Source organism: Symphodus melops, assembly GCF_947650265.1.
Source record: "Symphodus melops genome assembly, chromosome: 22".
NCBI classification, from domain to species: Eukaryota; Metazoa; Chordata; class Actinopteri; order Labriformes; family Labridae; genus Symphodus; species Symphodus melops.
In genome coordinates this window covers 15929548-15946538 of record NC_136712.1, presented here as the reverse complement: position 1 = coordinate 15946538, position 16991 = coordinate 15929548, and the positions used below count along the sequence as shown (strand labels likewise).

The following is a 16991-nucleotide window of genomic DNA, read 5'->3' as shown; positions in this document are numbered from 1 at the left end:
ACCAATGATCTATTTTGACAAATCACTACCAGTGACATTTCAATTATGATGAGGATATGCATTTAAAGTCAGGAGGTGCTCAGTACAATGAGATTTTGACAACCTTATAGTAATGCATCATCTGCATAGAGCAATCTATTGTACTTTATATTGCATGATGTATGCACACTGGAGGATTAATGCATTATGTAATCGGGGGACATGGATAAGTCATATGTTGTTTCTGATGTGAGTTTAACGAGCAAACTATAAAAAAGTATGTTTTGATTCCAAAGACAGGACTAAAGATGAAATCCAACTTGAACAAAGCTGGATGCTCTAAGCCTCAAACAGAGTGCACCATTGTGCCTTCTATGCATTTGCACTCATGCCAGTTGCAAGCATTCGTTTCGTAATATCGATATAAAGCGCTGTAGAAGAAAAGGTCATTGATGCCAGCGCCCACAGTCAGAGGCCAACCTGCTGTTACATAACCCATCAAAGAATCACAGCGCAAGAATGTGGCCTTTGTGTCAATGTAGTGTGCTACGTCACCTCAGAAACACGACATGAGCTCGTACGCCTGAAACCCTTATAGGCATGAAATTGGCTTCAAGGTTTTCCAAGAGGGGCGTTGTAATCTCGACTGTGTGGAGCTCTGTATGGTGCATGTACAGACTGTATCCAGACTGTCTTTTAGCTGCTCGCCATGTAGGCGATGCCTTCAGGCTCAAGGCGAATGATTCCACTCTTTATGTAATTTAAAGTATTTCAGATTCTGCAGACAAGCCATTCCTTTCTTTCACTTCCTTTCCCTTCGTGTGACAAAGATCATCTAATGGCTCCTTCAGTGTCAATGAATATGTGCCAGAGGGAGGAGGAGGAGGTCAATATTGATGGACGAGGGCCTCCCATCAGGAACTGGAGGGGATGAGTGAATGTATGATTGGTCAACAGATAAGATGTAGAGATAGGAAAGAAGAGAGAGCGAGGAGGAAGAAAGGATTGTGTGATTGAGGGCAACCACTATGGTATTAAATCTTTAAAATTACATTTAAAAACAGCAACATTTAGGATTTCTGCACCAGTGGGCAGACAGTCACTGTACATCGCTGCAGTCGCGTGTTCTCTGCTGCGTCCCCAGAGCGCCATGAGTCAGGAAAACTTTGTGGCACAGTGCTTCTCCAGAACAATGTGCTTTCATTGTGAAAGGCAAGGGGCAGCCGGAATCAGTTTTTACTCGTCATTTATCGTCACTTACAGCACCAAGGAAAGCTTCCTTTTTTTATTTTGTATTTTGCAGATTACGAGTTATAATCTACAAGTTATTTAAAGCTCAGCAGAAAGAAAGAAAGAAAGAAAGAAAGAAAGAAAGAAAGAAAGAAAGAAAGAAGCACGGAAATCGTGTCAGGTTTAACCTTAACCTTCAGACATACCACAAGTCCACAAATAAATGAGAAAAGAACAGACAGGGACAAGGATGATTTTGTTCGCTTCTGCAGGAGGGGAAAAGCAGCCTCAGAGATCTCAACCTCTCGCCGACTCTCTTCCGCTTTTTTCTTCCCCTTTGCTTCGCTCTTTATTGACAATAAATGATCGTTTACAGAAGTGCTATTAGACGTGATCACAAACAGTTAGAAAGTATAGAAAAGTCTGATACTGAGTGACAAACAGATATGTGTTGTGTAATCAACTGGTCGAAACTGGCTTATCATGCGGATTGACTAATTTTGTGACGAAGCTAAAAGCAAATTTACGAAACTGACGACTTCCCCAAGTGGAAGTTTCCATTAGGATCTTAGAAAGAACACACTGGAAATCTCCCTTAAGATAATATGTCAGCAAAAAGCATTGAACAAATCTATAAAGACAAAAGCATTTAACTATTGATAATATGATTCTTGATTTTCTAACAAATGGTTTGAGTAATCCTTTAAAAAAACGCCTGAGACATGAATTTTGATGTCCAACAGAATGAAAAACCTCTCACACACACAGACACACAGACACACACACACACACACACACACACACACACACACACACACACACACACACACACACAAACTCCTCATTATCATCACAATATCTGTTTTTTTTTGGGGGGGGGATATTTTTTTACCATAATAAAGCCACTAATAAAAGCAAATAAACAAGATTTTGTCTTGATATGAAGAAAAACTGATCATCCTTATTATGAAGTCATTTTTTGGTGCATGTTGCGTTGAAGGTCAATCACACAGAACAAACTCAGACCTTCTCTGACTTCTGATTTGACTTCTAATTTTGAAGTCGGGCCCAATAACTCCTCCATCGACGACATTTGTAATGCCTCCACATAATGTCTGAAAGCGTCTGATATCACTATGGCAACAACAGACTATCCTGTTTGTTGTGTCCTCCTCCTACTTTCACAGAAGATATGGATAAGCAGCAGACCTCCAGCTGCCATGACACAGGCTGTTTTGTGATTCAGCTTGATCGTCACTTACTGTATGTTTGTCGTGATGCTGAGCGTGTGTGTGTGTGGGTGTGTGGGTGTGTGTGTGGGTGTGTGAGAGACAGTGACAGCGTTTTTGAAACAGTTTTTGTATTTGAGCCGTACATATGAGACAACTGAACTTGAATTTGATTTAAACTTCTCCCAGTGGGAAATGTCAAAGTATACTATATTGACAATCGTCAGTGCTCCATCCCGATAAACAGGTACAGTATGAGCACAGAGTTCTTGAGCGTTTGTTGTCTTCACGTCTACAATACAAAGCCTAAGCTTTTCAAAACACTGTCGGAAGTGAGCTATTGCATGACTGTTAAAGAAACTGTGTTGTTGAAATGTTCCTAGTATTAAAAATGTTTTATTCAACACAGATATTTTTCTTTAAATGGTTCTAACTGTTTATAAGAGACAGAAACGTCTTCTCATAAAGCATTTGGCTTTAAAGGGAATTTCAGGTCTCTGCTCCTGCTGAGTTACTGATGAGAAAATATGAAAACCCTACCAGCACCAAGTCTCTTTCAGGTGACCTTAGACATGCAGTGAAAAACAGAAGACCTCATCGGGACATTATACTCTTTAACTTCCCACATGTACATCCTTACTTCTAAATCTAATTTTAACCACAGAGCTGTACAAAGATTTACAGCAAACACAGAACAGATCCGTTCAAGATGATCAAACATGAAACAGGACAAGTTAGCTGATTCAGCTCCGTCTGTTAGACATGTTGTCTCTTCTTGGTCCAGTTTGCTGGACTTCAGGCCTCACGTCAAGCCTGCACTTGTTCCCTGAGCTGACGGGAAGTTGGCTGTTTTCACAGTCTTATCACTCGTGAGTCAAGTGAGGGCCAAAGAGTACAGCAATGGATTATAAAGTCATTTCCTATATTGTGTTTCCTCCTGGTTCGTTTATAGCAACAGATGTGCTTTACTCAGTTGAGAAATATTCAGCATTAGGGAGTAAATATGAACGTAAAATGAGGGCTGTCAGCATTAACGTGTCAATCACAATGCAATAAGAATGCATTCATTTTTTAGCACGGCCTGCTGCTGCGTCTTTGAACGTCTCATTTCACTTTAAAAAAACTCACAGAGAGTGGTTGGCACTGTTGCCTCACAGCAAAAGACTCCTTATCAAGGTCGTTGATTCTGGGAGTATTTCAAATTATTTACATATTTCACCAACATGGAAAACTTCACTCTGCAAGGCGAAATGTTTGTATGAAAAACTCTCCGATTTCAGAGGCAGACTATCTTCACCTTTTTGAGAATTGTTCAGGAGCATTGTCATGAGCTAATACTTTATTCCCTTTTTGTGCATAAACCGGCTTTTAATTTGGAATGAAAGTTAAAAACTGGTAAATCAAAATGTAGGACATTAAATAATGTCGAAAACTGTTCAAGGGAACGGTAAACAAGTGAAAAGTGTGTCACATGGTCAGATGATCTGTCTGGGAGAGTTTACAAGCGAATAGAAGAAGATTTTCTTTATTGATCGCCCGAAGGGAAAATTACATTTTTGCACTCTGTTAGACATGCAACACACACATAGGCTGATATATAAACATGCACAAACAGGATCCTATGGGCATGCACCGATGGAGGGATGCCAGAGTGAGGGAGCAGCACCTGGCAGGCGCTCCTGGGCTGGTTGGAGGGGGGTTCAGTGCCTTGCTCAAGGGCAGTGCTCAGAAAGTGGTCTGGCACCTCTCCAGCTACCTGGCTAATTTCCAGATTTGGGTCCGCACCGGAACTTGAAACGGCCGACCCTCCGGTTTCCAACCGAAGTCCCTACGGACTGAGCTACGCCAAGGTGGCCGTTCAAAGGTGCTGAAGGGTTTTCATCTCTGTGACTACAGAGAGACGCTATGGTTTTTTTACTATGGTGCATCAAAAGGGACAAAATAGTACATGAATAATGGGACTGAAAAAATATAGAATTCATCTCGATTTGTGTGTTAATGCTGACAGAGTTTTAGTGTTCTGAACAGAAAACAACAACAAAAAAAGGAAGTCATACTTCACTTAAAGGCACATGCACATACACACCCAGGTTCACATGTTCTACACACACACATCGTTACCTGACAGCGTCCATGTTCTGTGATGAAGAGTCAGTGTGTCTGTGTGTATTTAAAGGATGGGAATGGTCTGACCCTTGTTTGTCTTTAAATTTATTTCTGGTTCCCAGGAGGCTCCGTGTTGGCAGCAGGAACTCTCAGAAACACACACACACACACACGCACATACACACAGAACACACACATTCTCAAGTCTCTCACATACTAACCATAATCTCACTGATGGTCTTATGAAAGAATATTAGGTTAGATGCTCCAGTTGCTGTCGACCATTCTAACCAAATATGGAGTGACTCGAAAATACAAACACACACACACACACACACACACACACACACTCGTGCGCAGAGAAAAAGAGTGATTTATTGTTCTTCGATAACGTTTTATATTAAATTCCAACCTAAGTTGATTGGACTTAACTACAGAACAGGAGGTTTGCTCCTCCAGCGTAGTTCACGTTGAAGTCGCTACACAAAAAAATATTGTTGATTGTTGGCGAGCGAGCGAGACAAGATGAATGGATCAAAGAAAAAAAGAGAGAGAAGAGTGGACTCTCACAGGCAGCATTCCTCACTCATGACTGTATAAGGAGAAGGAGTCAGACACACAGTTCACCCTCCGTTTTTATTATTTCTATACTGCTCGTCAAGTACTTAGTCAGACAGCTCAGTCGGACCATTTCATTTGTTTTGCCTTCAGAGGAATTCTTCCACGACGGCTTGTGTGTTTAGATGTCAGTCTTTTCAATTTAATTTAGGCGCAGTCTAATTCATCTGACATGACTGACTGCTGCGTCTCATGTAAGACAGTGTTTCTTTCGGACTCCTTTTCATACACATGTTGTCATTTATGACTTTGACAGGAAAAGTGTCGTGCACTGATTTGACTGTTTTTCATGATCAAATGATCAAACTGCAAAACTGAAAGTCAGATGTAACATTAAAGAAGAGGGAGATTTTCTTCACTGCTCTGTCAAAGTGATCAAATTGAATTTGTTTTACATGATCTATCAATGGCAGTAACTTACTTGTAGTGGAGCCAGCTTTTAAGCATGAAATGACTTCCTGTCATTTTCCATGATCTTGGTCCATAACATTGACGGGAGAAGCGCCTCTCAGTTCAGTAATATATGTTTTACAGCTGCTTCACTCTGCCTTAACTCACCAGTGTTGGCCTAAAAAACAAACGATTGTCATGTGGTTTACTTGCACTTAAAGGGTTTTAAATTTGCTGAGATAACAACATGCAAGGTTTGTCAAAGTCTTCCTACCGGATCTGTTCACACGGCTTTCCATCCAACCACTGCACACTGCCAGTGTTTGTCTTCAGTGTTTTGTAGAAGCATCAGTCTGCTCTGCTCCATACAAAATATCCGTCAAGTCTATTTTTCCAAGAAGGGACTTCCAGCACGCACGCATCAAGCTGAACAGAGCAGATCAATCCGGTGGGAAAGTTAGGCACTGGAGTAACGCATCCGCTCAATGTCAAAATACAACAATAAACAAACTAACTCAGGAGAGATGTACAGAGTGAGATCATTTATTTCATCATTTTATCAACATGACTTCAAAGCGGGCACCAGTGAACCTCAGACAGGCGAAGTAACCTGTTTGTATTTTCTGCTCTGGGCTGCGCTGCGCTCTGCTTCAGAAACAGTTCCAGTGCCTCTCTAAAGGAGCAACACCACAGACAGAACACAGCGCCCTCTGATGCTGTCGGATCCATGAGTTAGAGTAGAGTTATCTAAAAGCTGTCAGGTTGGGATGACTGGAGGCAAAGAAAATCAAAACATTAATTTAGAAGTGAACCTGGATTGAATGCAATCAATTTTTAGACTGATAATACTGTTTTTTATTAGAAATTTCATTTTATGGCTCAGACTGTAAGAGATTGATTTAATTAGTAGTTCTGAACTTAGTGGGAAGAAATAGAGGGTTTAGCTTTTAATACATTTATGAAAACAAAACAATCAAAAGATGGTAATCACATCAGGCAATACACAGTGGTCTTTCTTTCATCACTTTCCAAATTGTAGTTGATCAGTAAACTCAATAAAAAGAAAACCTGCAGAACCTTTTTTGATTATGTATTTGCAGGGGTTTATTTGTTTGTCTGACTGGAAGCAGGGACCTCCTGAAGTTTTTTTTGTGGGAGTAGCAGGCAAACACTAAATGGGTTCAGGAAGTCCCTGCTCCGAGCCAAGAAACAGGTTGGCATTGACGTGGTCTAACAGAAACACAAGTGCATAGATAAGAGATTGATCTTAAGCACATGTCTGTCTGTTGAATATGAACCTGCAGCCAGTCGAGCTAGCTTAGCACAAACACAAGAATCAGGGGGAAACTACTAGCCTGGGTCTGTCCTGAGCCAATTAAAATCTTTCTAAAAGCAGATTTGCAATATTTTAAACATTAATTTAGCAGATTGAATTTTGAAATATATCCCTGTGTAATGCCTTTCTAAAGAAAGAGTGAAGTTAAACTCCCTCTGGGTTTGTTGTTCCGAGCTCTGTGTTTACAGTTTTGGATGGCACTTCCTTCACCTTTGTTTCATTCAGAGGCTCAAACATGTTTCATATATGTTTGGGGGGGGTTTTTTTCCACATGAAACTCCTCCCTCTGTGACCGTTAGCTGAACCACCATGTGGGGTAAGATAGACATTCCCACCCACTCAGGGAATCTTTATGTAGAATCACAATGGCAGAGTACGATTGAAGGAAAACCACTAACCAAACTTGAAAAAAAAAAATTTTAGACTTGAATCAACTTTTGGCTGCATATCAGTCCTACAAACAACTACAGTTTGTCTGAACACTGAGGGAGAGTTTAGGGAGGAGGGGAAGTGGTCAGGTTTGTCTAACTCAGCTAAGTCCATCAAAAAAGAAGGGGGGCGCCGGTAGACTGGTTGTTAGTGCACATGCCCACCGACTTCAAATCTGACCTTTGGCTGCTTTCCTGCATGTCATTCCCCAGTTTACCGTCTCCCTGACCCGATCCACTGTTCTGTATCTATATTGAAATAAGTTGATTTCTGACTAATCAATGAGTGGGATTTCTTTCCTGAAATGTTGGTGTGAGATTGCAAGGCATCTGGTGTCTGATGCATCTGCTACATCTTCATAAAGTTAGGTATACATAACTTGCTGTCAATGCCACATGCTTCAGGCTTAAATTATGGCCTAAAGCGTTCACTATCCGCCCTCTTATCAGTTTCTAATCAATTAAGGAGCTGCTGAATTTGACCTTTCCCCCCAAGTTTCCTTTGTTAAAACCATTTATACAACAAACTCCATTGGAACCAAACTAGAAAAACGTGTGCCTGACACCAACCAGTCAGTCAAGTCATTTTTATTCATGCCAATTCATAACAAATGTTATCTCTAGACTTAACACAACACAGCAGGTGTAGACTGTTCTCTTTGTTTGATTGTTCATATAGACCAAACATGAATCTACTATGAGCTTGACAACATTCAGCAAGTAAAGGTGGCCAGGACAAACTTATATTGAACTGTGTTGGACATAAAAAGAAAGGGGCTACCTGTGAAATGAACATTTACACTCCACCATGAATCACCAAGTTACCAGGACCTTTATGGATTTGGGTTTCCAGTTACATTGCTGCAGATTCCTTTGGGCCTCAGCGACCTCGACTCGAATGGTTATCATCGTGTCTTTTTTAATGTTGATCATGCAGTAAAAAAAAGCCATAGGAAGGCAGCTATAGTGAAAGGAGAACGTATGTTATGTTTGGTAATGTTCAGTACAGCATCTCCCTGCATATGCTCATCAGCGTGTGGCGCTGTAATTGACTCATCTTCTGTTGTTGGCAAAGAATCATGCTTTTAGATTAGTGATAAATGTGTCCTCTTACTGACTTCTGACCGTCTGATGTCCATCTTGATGTCCTAAATGGAGGTTTTTGAAGTACTGCTGACTGAAAGGCCGCTCTATCTATAACTAAGGCTCCACATAATGCTGATCTTTGTACATAAATCTCAATCTCATCTATCTCTCCGGAGCAGTCTTGGTTAGGGAGGATGCATGTTCTTCAGATTCTTCAGATTAACAATGACATGAGTTCTAGCCTTGAAAGGAATGCTATATGTTGTACTTACATCCCCAGAGGCAAAAGCTGGCTCTTTCAACATGGCTGTCTGGTAACTGAGCCCCAAATGATGTAACATATGAAGTCAAATGGAGTTACTCCCTGTCGTTTACTGCACTGTCCTCCCTCTGTAGAGGCTTGGTAGATGGTCTGATTCGTGGCTTGCTCTCTTGTTCCTACTGTTTCAAATGGAAACACTTATCTGCATTAATGCTACTGACAAGCCAAAGCCCTCTTACTCTGTGTCTCGTCTAAGTAACAATAAGCCTTTCAAAGTGTACAAATTACTTTAATCATACAAGTACTTTATTTTAAGTTTCCATGTTACTGTATGATGTCTTGGGTATTTATCATGAAAATGATGCAATTAATTCCACAGGCCAGTCTTAAGAAAAGTCACGCAGCAGCTTGAAAGCCATGTCTGACTATTTAAGACTCTGGGACTGGAAGGAATTCATCTCGATGCTAACTACTAACTTAAACCGAAGCAAAGCATTTTTTACCTCACCAACCATGGTACCAATTGAGAGGGCAGGGCTTCTTATTCTAATTCATACAACACACACAGACTGATTGGGTAAATCTTATTTGTTGCACAATTCTTTATAAAAGTTCTTAGGTCATGAAGAACATTTGAACAAAAACAATTATCATGATTGGTTGGATGCAAATAAAAGTCACACATTTCTGAAATAATGAGCATGTTTCACTTTTCTTGCTCCAAAGACGAATGTTTTGAAGAAGTGAAGCCAACAGCACAGACCAAGTCAACAAGAAAATAGTGTGATAATGACACACTCTTGTTTCTTACTTTTGAAGTGATTACATACAGAATGTTTTTCAGAAGTAACAAACACAACTTCCCATCCAACATTAATGTGAGCTCAGCCAACTGCTCGGCTGAAACGCAGATTTTTATGGAGCCCCGCTGAATTCTTTTATATCTCCACATGAGAACGAATGAATTCAGCCAAACATTGAAAAAACTTAAACTCCTCAGTTGAGCATAAAAAGTTCAGGACCCTCTTTAAGAAATCAGTAAACCTCTCCATCTACTTGGCTTTGAACGAAGATGACTGAACACATGCACACCATCAGTTGGCTCAGTTGTTGATGCTTGAACAGATGTATGTCCAGAAGATGTCCAAGTATGCATGAATACTCTTTTTAATGATTTTTTTTTTCACTTTCGTAAACCTGGTTCAGTGAAAATAATGGGTTTCAGTTTCTTTGGCTGCTGTGCCGACTGTCTGCATGTCAAACAGCCTTGCTGCATCCTGACATCATGTTCTTTGATCTTCTCTTGTTGCTCTGCAGCCAAAACGTCCAGCAGCAGCAGTCATGACGCCACAAGTGTCCAACTCCCAAAAGTTACTTTGTTTTTATTTGAATTGACCTTTTTTTCCTTCTCGAGGGGAACAGCATTGTACTGTTGTTTTTTTTTGTTCTTAGCTGTTTGCACTTTAAGGTGAAGCCAAGTAATCTCGTTGTATAATTTGTGTAATGACAATAAAGGCATTCTACAATGCCTTTATTGCCCCCCCCCCCCCCCCCCCCCCCCCCAGGGTAGAGCTCCAAAACTGGGACATTTGGGGATCGATACCGAGTCAAAACCAAGAGGCGAGACCATAAATGTCAATGAAAAATCATTATCCTGTGTGCAGCGAGTATGTCACTCTCATAGATCCGCAACATTATCACGATAGCCTCCCGTTTAAGAACGCATTTATTGTGAAGACTAAAATGTTTTAAAAGTCTGATGATTCGTCCTGCACTCAGCAATACAAATCTTTACTGATTAAGTAAGTAAATAAGTAAAGTTTATGTACATAGCACCTTTCACAGCACAAGGTCACAAAGTGCTTTTACAAGTATTAATCAGTAGAAAATTACAAATCAACAACAACAACAAGGCATTGAAATATGACAGATTGAAATTGCAATCAAATCAATGATTTGAAAGCACAAAAGCGTGTGTGTGTGTGTGTGTGTGTGTGTGTGTGTGTGTGTGAAGGTGAGATTCCAAATGACATCTTAAACCTGTCAAATTGAGATCAGTTCTTTTGTTGTTGTGTTCAATGTGACAGGCCTGCTGTAAACAACAACAGGCCTTCTTCACTGTTTTCATCTATTTCCACTTGTTCCCTCCACAATGAAATTGTTTCCGACTCTTGTCTTTCCCCATTTTCTCTCTCTCTCATCTTTTATCTAAAATCTAGCTCTTCTCCACTCGTCCTCCTTTCCTCTGTCTTGCTCTCTTCTCTCCCTTGTATTAAGCCCCCTTACGTAGGCTCAACATGTGGTTCCAGTTTTCTGCAGTTGCCGGAACAATAAAGAGTGTGTACTATAAAGAAAACAAAGGAAAGGATTTCTTATAAATTTTATGGCACTTTGTGTCACGGCCAGATAAAGATCAGGTTCGGTGTCACAGGGAGAAACAATATGGAGGAGGAGCGTCTTAAAGTCTGTGCTGCGTCTCCAGCAAATCACCTGTCAGTCAATCTGAATAATTCCAGGCTTGGTCTGCACCGGGATTTGAGCCAGCGACCCTCAAGTTTACAACATAAGTTCCCACAGACTGAGCGACTGCTGGCCCAAAAGCTCATTAAGATATTTATTTTCAGCAGATGTGACAAATTAAATCTGTGCCGTCTGAGTGGTTTCATTTTTGTGCGTTGACTCTGTGCTCATGTGTTCGTGTGCAGGTATAAAGACTACAGGGAGCCCCCCTGGTCTTCAGATGCCTACACCTTCTCCAAACAGTACTGGTGTGTTCTGGCTGCACGGCTGGCTTTCGTCATTCTGTTCCAGGTATGAGCTCAACGCAAAGTACTGACACCTGGGAATTTTAAAGACACCATTTACAGGTGCACACACGTTATCTCAACACCCAAGTGTTGCTGCAATTTATGGTAGTACACACTGTGCTTGAAGTGGATGGCCTTCTTACACTGTCAGGCTGCTGACTTGATCTATTCTGTATGAAAAAAAGAGCACATAAAGTTAATGTGTGGGCATAAAGGTGTGTTCTTCTGTCTGTATGATCCTGTAACTTGTCTTTCATGTGTCTATCTGCTCTTTTGATAAGCAGCTTTCTATGCCTGCACGCCTCACTCAAATCTGTCCACCACATGTCCTCAACACTGACAAACTCATCTCATGTGCTGAGCAGAATTCAGGAAAGGTTTTCCAGTTTGTCTCAAGTTTGTAGATCAATGGACTTCAGACAGGATGGCATGCCTATCCCATATTCCTCTTTTTCTGGTTTTATTTGCTCTTTCATGTGTGTTCCAGGTGTCTTCTGCATGTTTGGGCACATCCACTTGCAGAAATTCAAAGTCTGCTGAAATGTGTCTTCTCCTACTTCCTCATGTTAGCTGTAGCAGTAGCTGCATGAATGATATTTGCCAGCGTTATATATCACTCATCCAAGCCCATTGGCTCGTCGTAGCAAGGCCAAGCTCGTGCCGCACGCCCATGTGACGTCCGTGCTGACTGACTGACCTATTACAACAGAGCAGAGTGACCAGCGAGTCAGATCAGACCAGGCCCACGTGGGGACCCTGATGGAGGGGGATTCAGAGCGTTGCATACACAGGCAGATGAGAGACGCAGCATGGAGCGGCACTACATGAAAGCAGACTTTTTTTAGATTAGATATATGAACCCCAAAAAGGCAGAATATCAGACCTCTAACTTCCTTAACCAAAATCAAAATTCATACTTCTGAGTCATATCTCAATGTGAACTCTCAGACATAATGCAGCCAGTTATAAACCAGTGAGGCTAACACTGTGTACAGATATCATTGTGTCCAGACACACTCCCACGGATGCAGCGGGATTTTCATCTTCGTTTGCTTCACGAATAGTGAAAAATGCTGTGCTAGCATCACAATCACGTCAATAAAATCTATTTTACAAACAGGTTTGGTGAGATAGGTCACTTCTATGTAAGCCATGCTATCTTAGTTTCCCATCATCTCTTCAGATGGATTTAGCCCAATTGATTCACAATTCAGGGGGGCGTGGCATGACACCTGTCACTCATTTACACTATGGAAGTGATTGGAAGAGGATGCTACAGTGATGGGCTGTGGAGATTTATATATATAAATATATATATATATATATCCCAAATTTAAAGAACAAAACCTGCAGTAACGTCCAAGAATACGTTCTTCTCAATGTTCAATGAAATGTGTGAACCTGTGATTCTTTGTCAGTACCAACTTCTTTAAAGAACTGAAACACTTTTTTTCCAGCCCTCTCTCTCATGTTTGTCTTTCGTTATTTCTCCCTCCTGCAGAATCTGGTCATGTTCCTCAGCCTCGTGGTCGCCTGGGTGATTCCCGACATTCCCAAAACTATTGTAGAGCAGCTGAAACGGGAGAAGAAGCTGCTGGTCGACGTCTTCTTACGGGAGGAGAAGGAGAAATTCCAGCTCATCCAAAGTCTCTTCTCCAAGGATGCATCCAAACACCCGGGCGGCCATGTGATCCCTCCAGGCCAGGGCGCCCCCCTCCCAGGCCGCTACAGCACTCTGCCCCCGGGCGCAACACAGGCAGGAGACGGAGGAGGGCCGAGGGCCAGGTGCAGGGCGGCCAGCTTCAGCCAGTTCACCAGGAAGATCCCCCCGTCGCCCAACAATGAAAATGAGAATGCGAGACACACAGCTGTGTGAAGTGTAACACACACACACACACACACACACACACATCCCTCCAGACTGGAGAACATGTCGCTCGGGTGATTCAGTCCATGAATGTCTCTGACTGTGTCGTGTGTTTTCCAGTGTGTGTGTGTGTGTGTGTGTGACGCAGTAGTACTGAGATGAAAATAACAGCATTAATTTCAGTGACGTTTGTGTTTAGACGTCCGAGTGGTTGAATGTGGAAACGGTTGTGATGTTCCTTCTTGCATCGACTGTTCACCTGATATAAAGTGTTAACATTTTTACTTTTTGGTAAAAAATAAACTGTTTAGTGAGGCACACCTGCTTCATAGCGTAGACAAGCAATAAATACAGCGTTAGGCTGATCAGTCAAACATTACCCCATGAACTGAAGATGAAGAAAAGACGATTTACACATGGACAGACTCAGTGATGAACACTTTATAAACACAAACAGTGTGATGGACGTTGTGGCTCGTGAATAGGGCTTTACGAATATTTCTTCTTTATGTGCTTATGCTCTTTATGTATTTCTTGTTTTGAACAGAATTTGTAGCAGCTGACACATCCCACACTTCGTGTACCTTGACTACGTGAACTCCGCCGATGAGCCGTCTTGACGAGCAAATCTTTTTTTTTTTCTTTCTGCTGATTTACTCAATAGAATTCAGGATTAACATTTGACTCACAGTCACACTTTACTGAAATGGTGTTGTCGTTTATGCCAATGCAGCACGCTGTTAAGACGCCACTCCTAGATTCCAGTCTCTGCTATCGTTTTAGAAATAGAAGATCTGTGAAGCATTTTTTCCCCTGTGAGCCATGTGGACTCGCACCCTTGTCACCGAATGATCAGAAGAGTCTCTGAATTCAACAAGAAAGCCAACACGTCTGCAAACTGTGAACGGGAGTGAAGTGGAAAAACGGTCTCACTGTTTTAAATGTGAAGGGATTCGACGTTCCTTCGTTGTGAACTCTCATTCTGTAACACTCGGACATTCCTGCAGGTAATAAATCTGGGTGTCTGCTGCCCAAACAGACAAGCTGTGTTATGTTCAAAGAAGTGACCGGTGTCATGTGACCTCCGGCAGCCATGTTGGAAATCTTCATCTTAAAGGTGCAATCATCCGATGTTATTTTGTACAACTGGACCATCTGTTCTTAGTTTAAATCCTGGTGTTTCATCACTGATCCAGCAGATTCATTTCATTTATAGAACTCAATACATTGATTTATATTCTATGGTAACTGTTGGTAACTTCACTGAGTGTGTGTCTGTTAGAAGTTAAGACATATCTTTAACTGTTTTCAGAGCCTGCTGGATTGTTGACTAAAGCCTGACTCACACTACAGGAGTTTAAATCCTGTGATTCACAGACATGAGGAAAATGTTAACAGATCATTTTCTCCAATAATCTCAAGCGTGCAAACACAACAAGATATAAAAGATCGTGACACATCACATACGACAGGATTTTATTCAGATTATCGAGCCCGATGGAGGCACAGTCCACCTCACATGACCTTGTGTAAACATGTCGACAGTTAAAATTGCTATTGTGGTATCTTATTCAGAGAGGGAAAAACATTAGGATGTTTGGGGAGAGACTAGAAAACATAGATTTTCTTTTCTTCTGGAGCTGGAGGAGGTTGTAACTGTCATGTGACCTGCTACAGGTCGCCATTACTGTCCACTTATTACTGTCCTTTCTCGTCTCTTGGGTTGTGGGAGTCGCTCACAACTTTCACTGGACCTTTTCATCATCATGGTTTGAAAGCCTAAATATCCAACATGTTTGATAGAAATCAGTTCATCATCGACGATCGTCAGGTTTTTATTACACTTTAGCGTACAAATCATCTGGGAAGATATTTGGTTCTGAGCAGCCTCGAGTCAGGAACAGATTGATGGGATGGGGAGGGAATCAGACTCTTCTGTAGTCTGAGCCAGGCTTTAAGGTTGTCAAATGTTCTATACCTCAGTACTCTTTAATACAAATCAAAACGATACAATCTGAATGATCGATAATAAAGTGTTGTAGTACTCCAAGACCGGTCTCAAGACCACTTTTTAAAGGTCTCGGATTTCAAAGTGTTTTTACTCAGTCTGGCCTCGGTATTGTCTGAGCAGACTCTGGATTATAAATCAAGCCCACAACTGACTGGCTATTATGACATGTCATTACTGTGATTAGAAGTTCTAAAAGAACTCTTAAAATCATACATAAGGATTTTTATTCCCCAGGTTATGATTGTCATCCTCCCCGGTGTTGCGGCCTCGGTGAGTGACACGCCCCCCTGCACACAAGTCAATAATATTTCAGTCATGGAACATCAGGTAGTTTTCCTTTTTGTAGTACCAAGCCAAATTGGCGTGCAACCACAGCATTACTGCGCTTCACCTCATCACAGAAAAATGAGCTGCGGTTAGTACACACACACTCGCACTCCCACGCACACACACTCACAGGGGAGGATGATGTCTGTATGTGTATTTAAGAGAGTCTGGTGATTATGCTTTGAGGTTGCAGACTTCAGAAAACACGCTTAGCCACAGTGCTAACGCTAATCTAAACAGATGTTTATGCTGTGAAATCCATTTTAAATCCACTGTACACTTTCATGATCCTCTATAAAACGCCGCCTACCTTCAGGAATGGCAGCTGTGCGTCTGCAGACTACAGTAAGGGTTTCATTGAGTGTTAATGTGCAGACATACAGCAACAACTGAGTCCAGTCATGAGCTGCTTACAGTCGGATTCTGATCAAGCACAGCTGTTGGGTTGTGGTTGGTGGTGGAAACATTCGTACCAATCAGCATCCTGAATGTAACATTATGAGAGCCACATTCCTGACATTTAACTTCTGCGTCCATCTCCATGCTCGTACCACAGCTTTTGTTAAAATGTGGTACAAATAAAAAGTGGAGCCGCAAAGCTTCGTGGCTGAGAGCGTATTGAGAACAGTTCTTAGCTCAGTTAACTGCTTGTAAAAAATCGACTTTGCTCGGGTGCTGATTTAATAACCGATTGTTTAGTCGTATCCAGCTGTGCAGCAGATTGTCTATATTCATCAATGTGATCTGTTTGATCCGAGTGTGTTATAACTGCCCGCTCCTAAAGAGGATTATAAAACGATGAAGGCATCACTCTACCTTGGATAAAAGTAAAAAGGCTCGTAAATATTTAGATATCGAGGGAATTAGTTTTAGCATGAAGCACACAGTCTCAACATAAAGGCATGGCAGGTTGGAACAATCATCCAGATGATCTTTTTCCTATAAAGACAAAGAAAACATAACAGACCATTAAGTAAGTAGGTGATTAAACGGCACAATGCAGAACCTTTAAATGGATGGTAAAAGTCAAAGTAGAGACAGCATGCAGATAGAATAGATATGTAAATGAACAGAGGGGTTGTTGGGGTTGCGTGGGATTTCCCAAACTTGATCCATTGAAATGCTGGAAAAGAGCTAAAATGGTTGGAGAAATGACGAGAACAAAAAAAAAAAGTATCTCAAAGGACTAAAATAAAACATTGAGACAAAGGTACTTTACTAAAGTACTGTACCTTGCTCGTTAAATTGCCACTTTTCTTTCGAATTTAGATTTGAAAATAACCAAGAGATCACCTCTTAATAATAAAAGACCACT

General features: G+C 41.3%; 1 protein-coding gene across 4 annotated transcripts in view; it reads left to right on the top strand.

Annotated features, from left to right (window-relative positions):
• The window catches only part of ano2b (anoctamin 2b), a 77279-nt gene extending 63092 nt beyond the window's left edge, over positions 1-14187 (top strand). For all 4 annotated transcript variants that reach the window (XM_079334591.1, XM_079334592.1, XM_079334593.1 and 1 more), the window contains 2 exons: positions 11370-11475; positions 12973-14187. In XM_079334591.1, the coding sequence (XP_079190717.1) occupies positions 11370-11475; positions 12973-13347 (481 nt within the window). In that variant the 3' untranslated portion in view covers positions 13348-14187. The remainder of the gene's footprint in view (positions 1-11369; positions 11476-12972) is intronic.
• The last annotated feature ends 2804 nt before the right edge of the window (positions 14188-16991 follow it).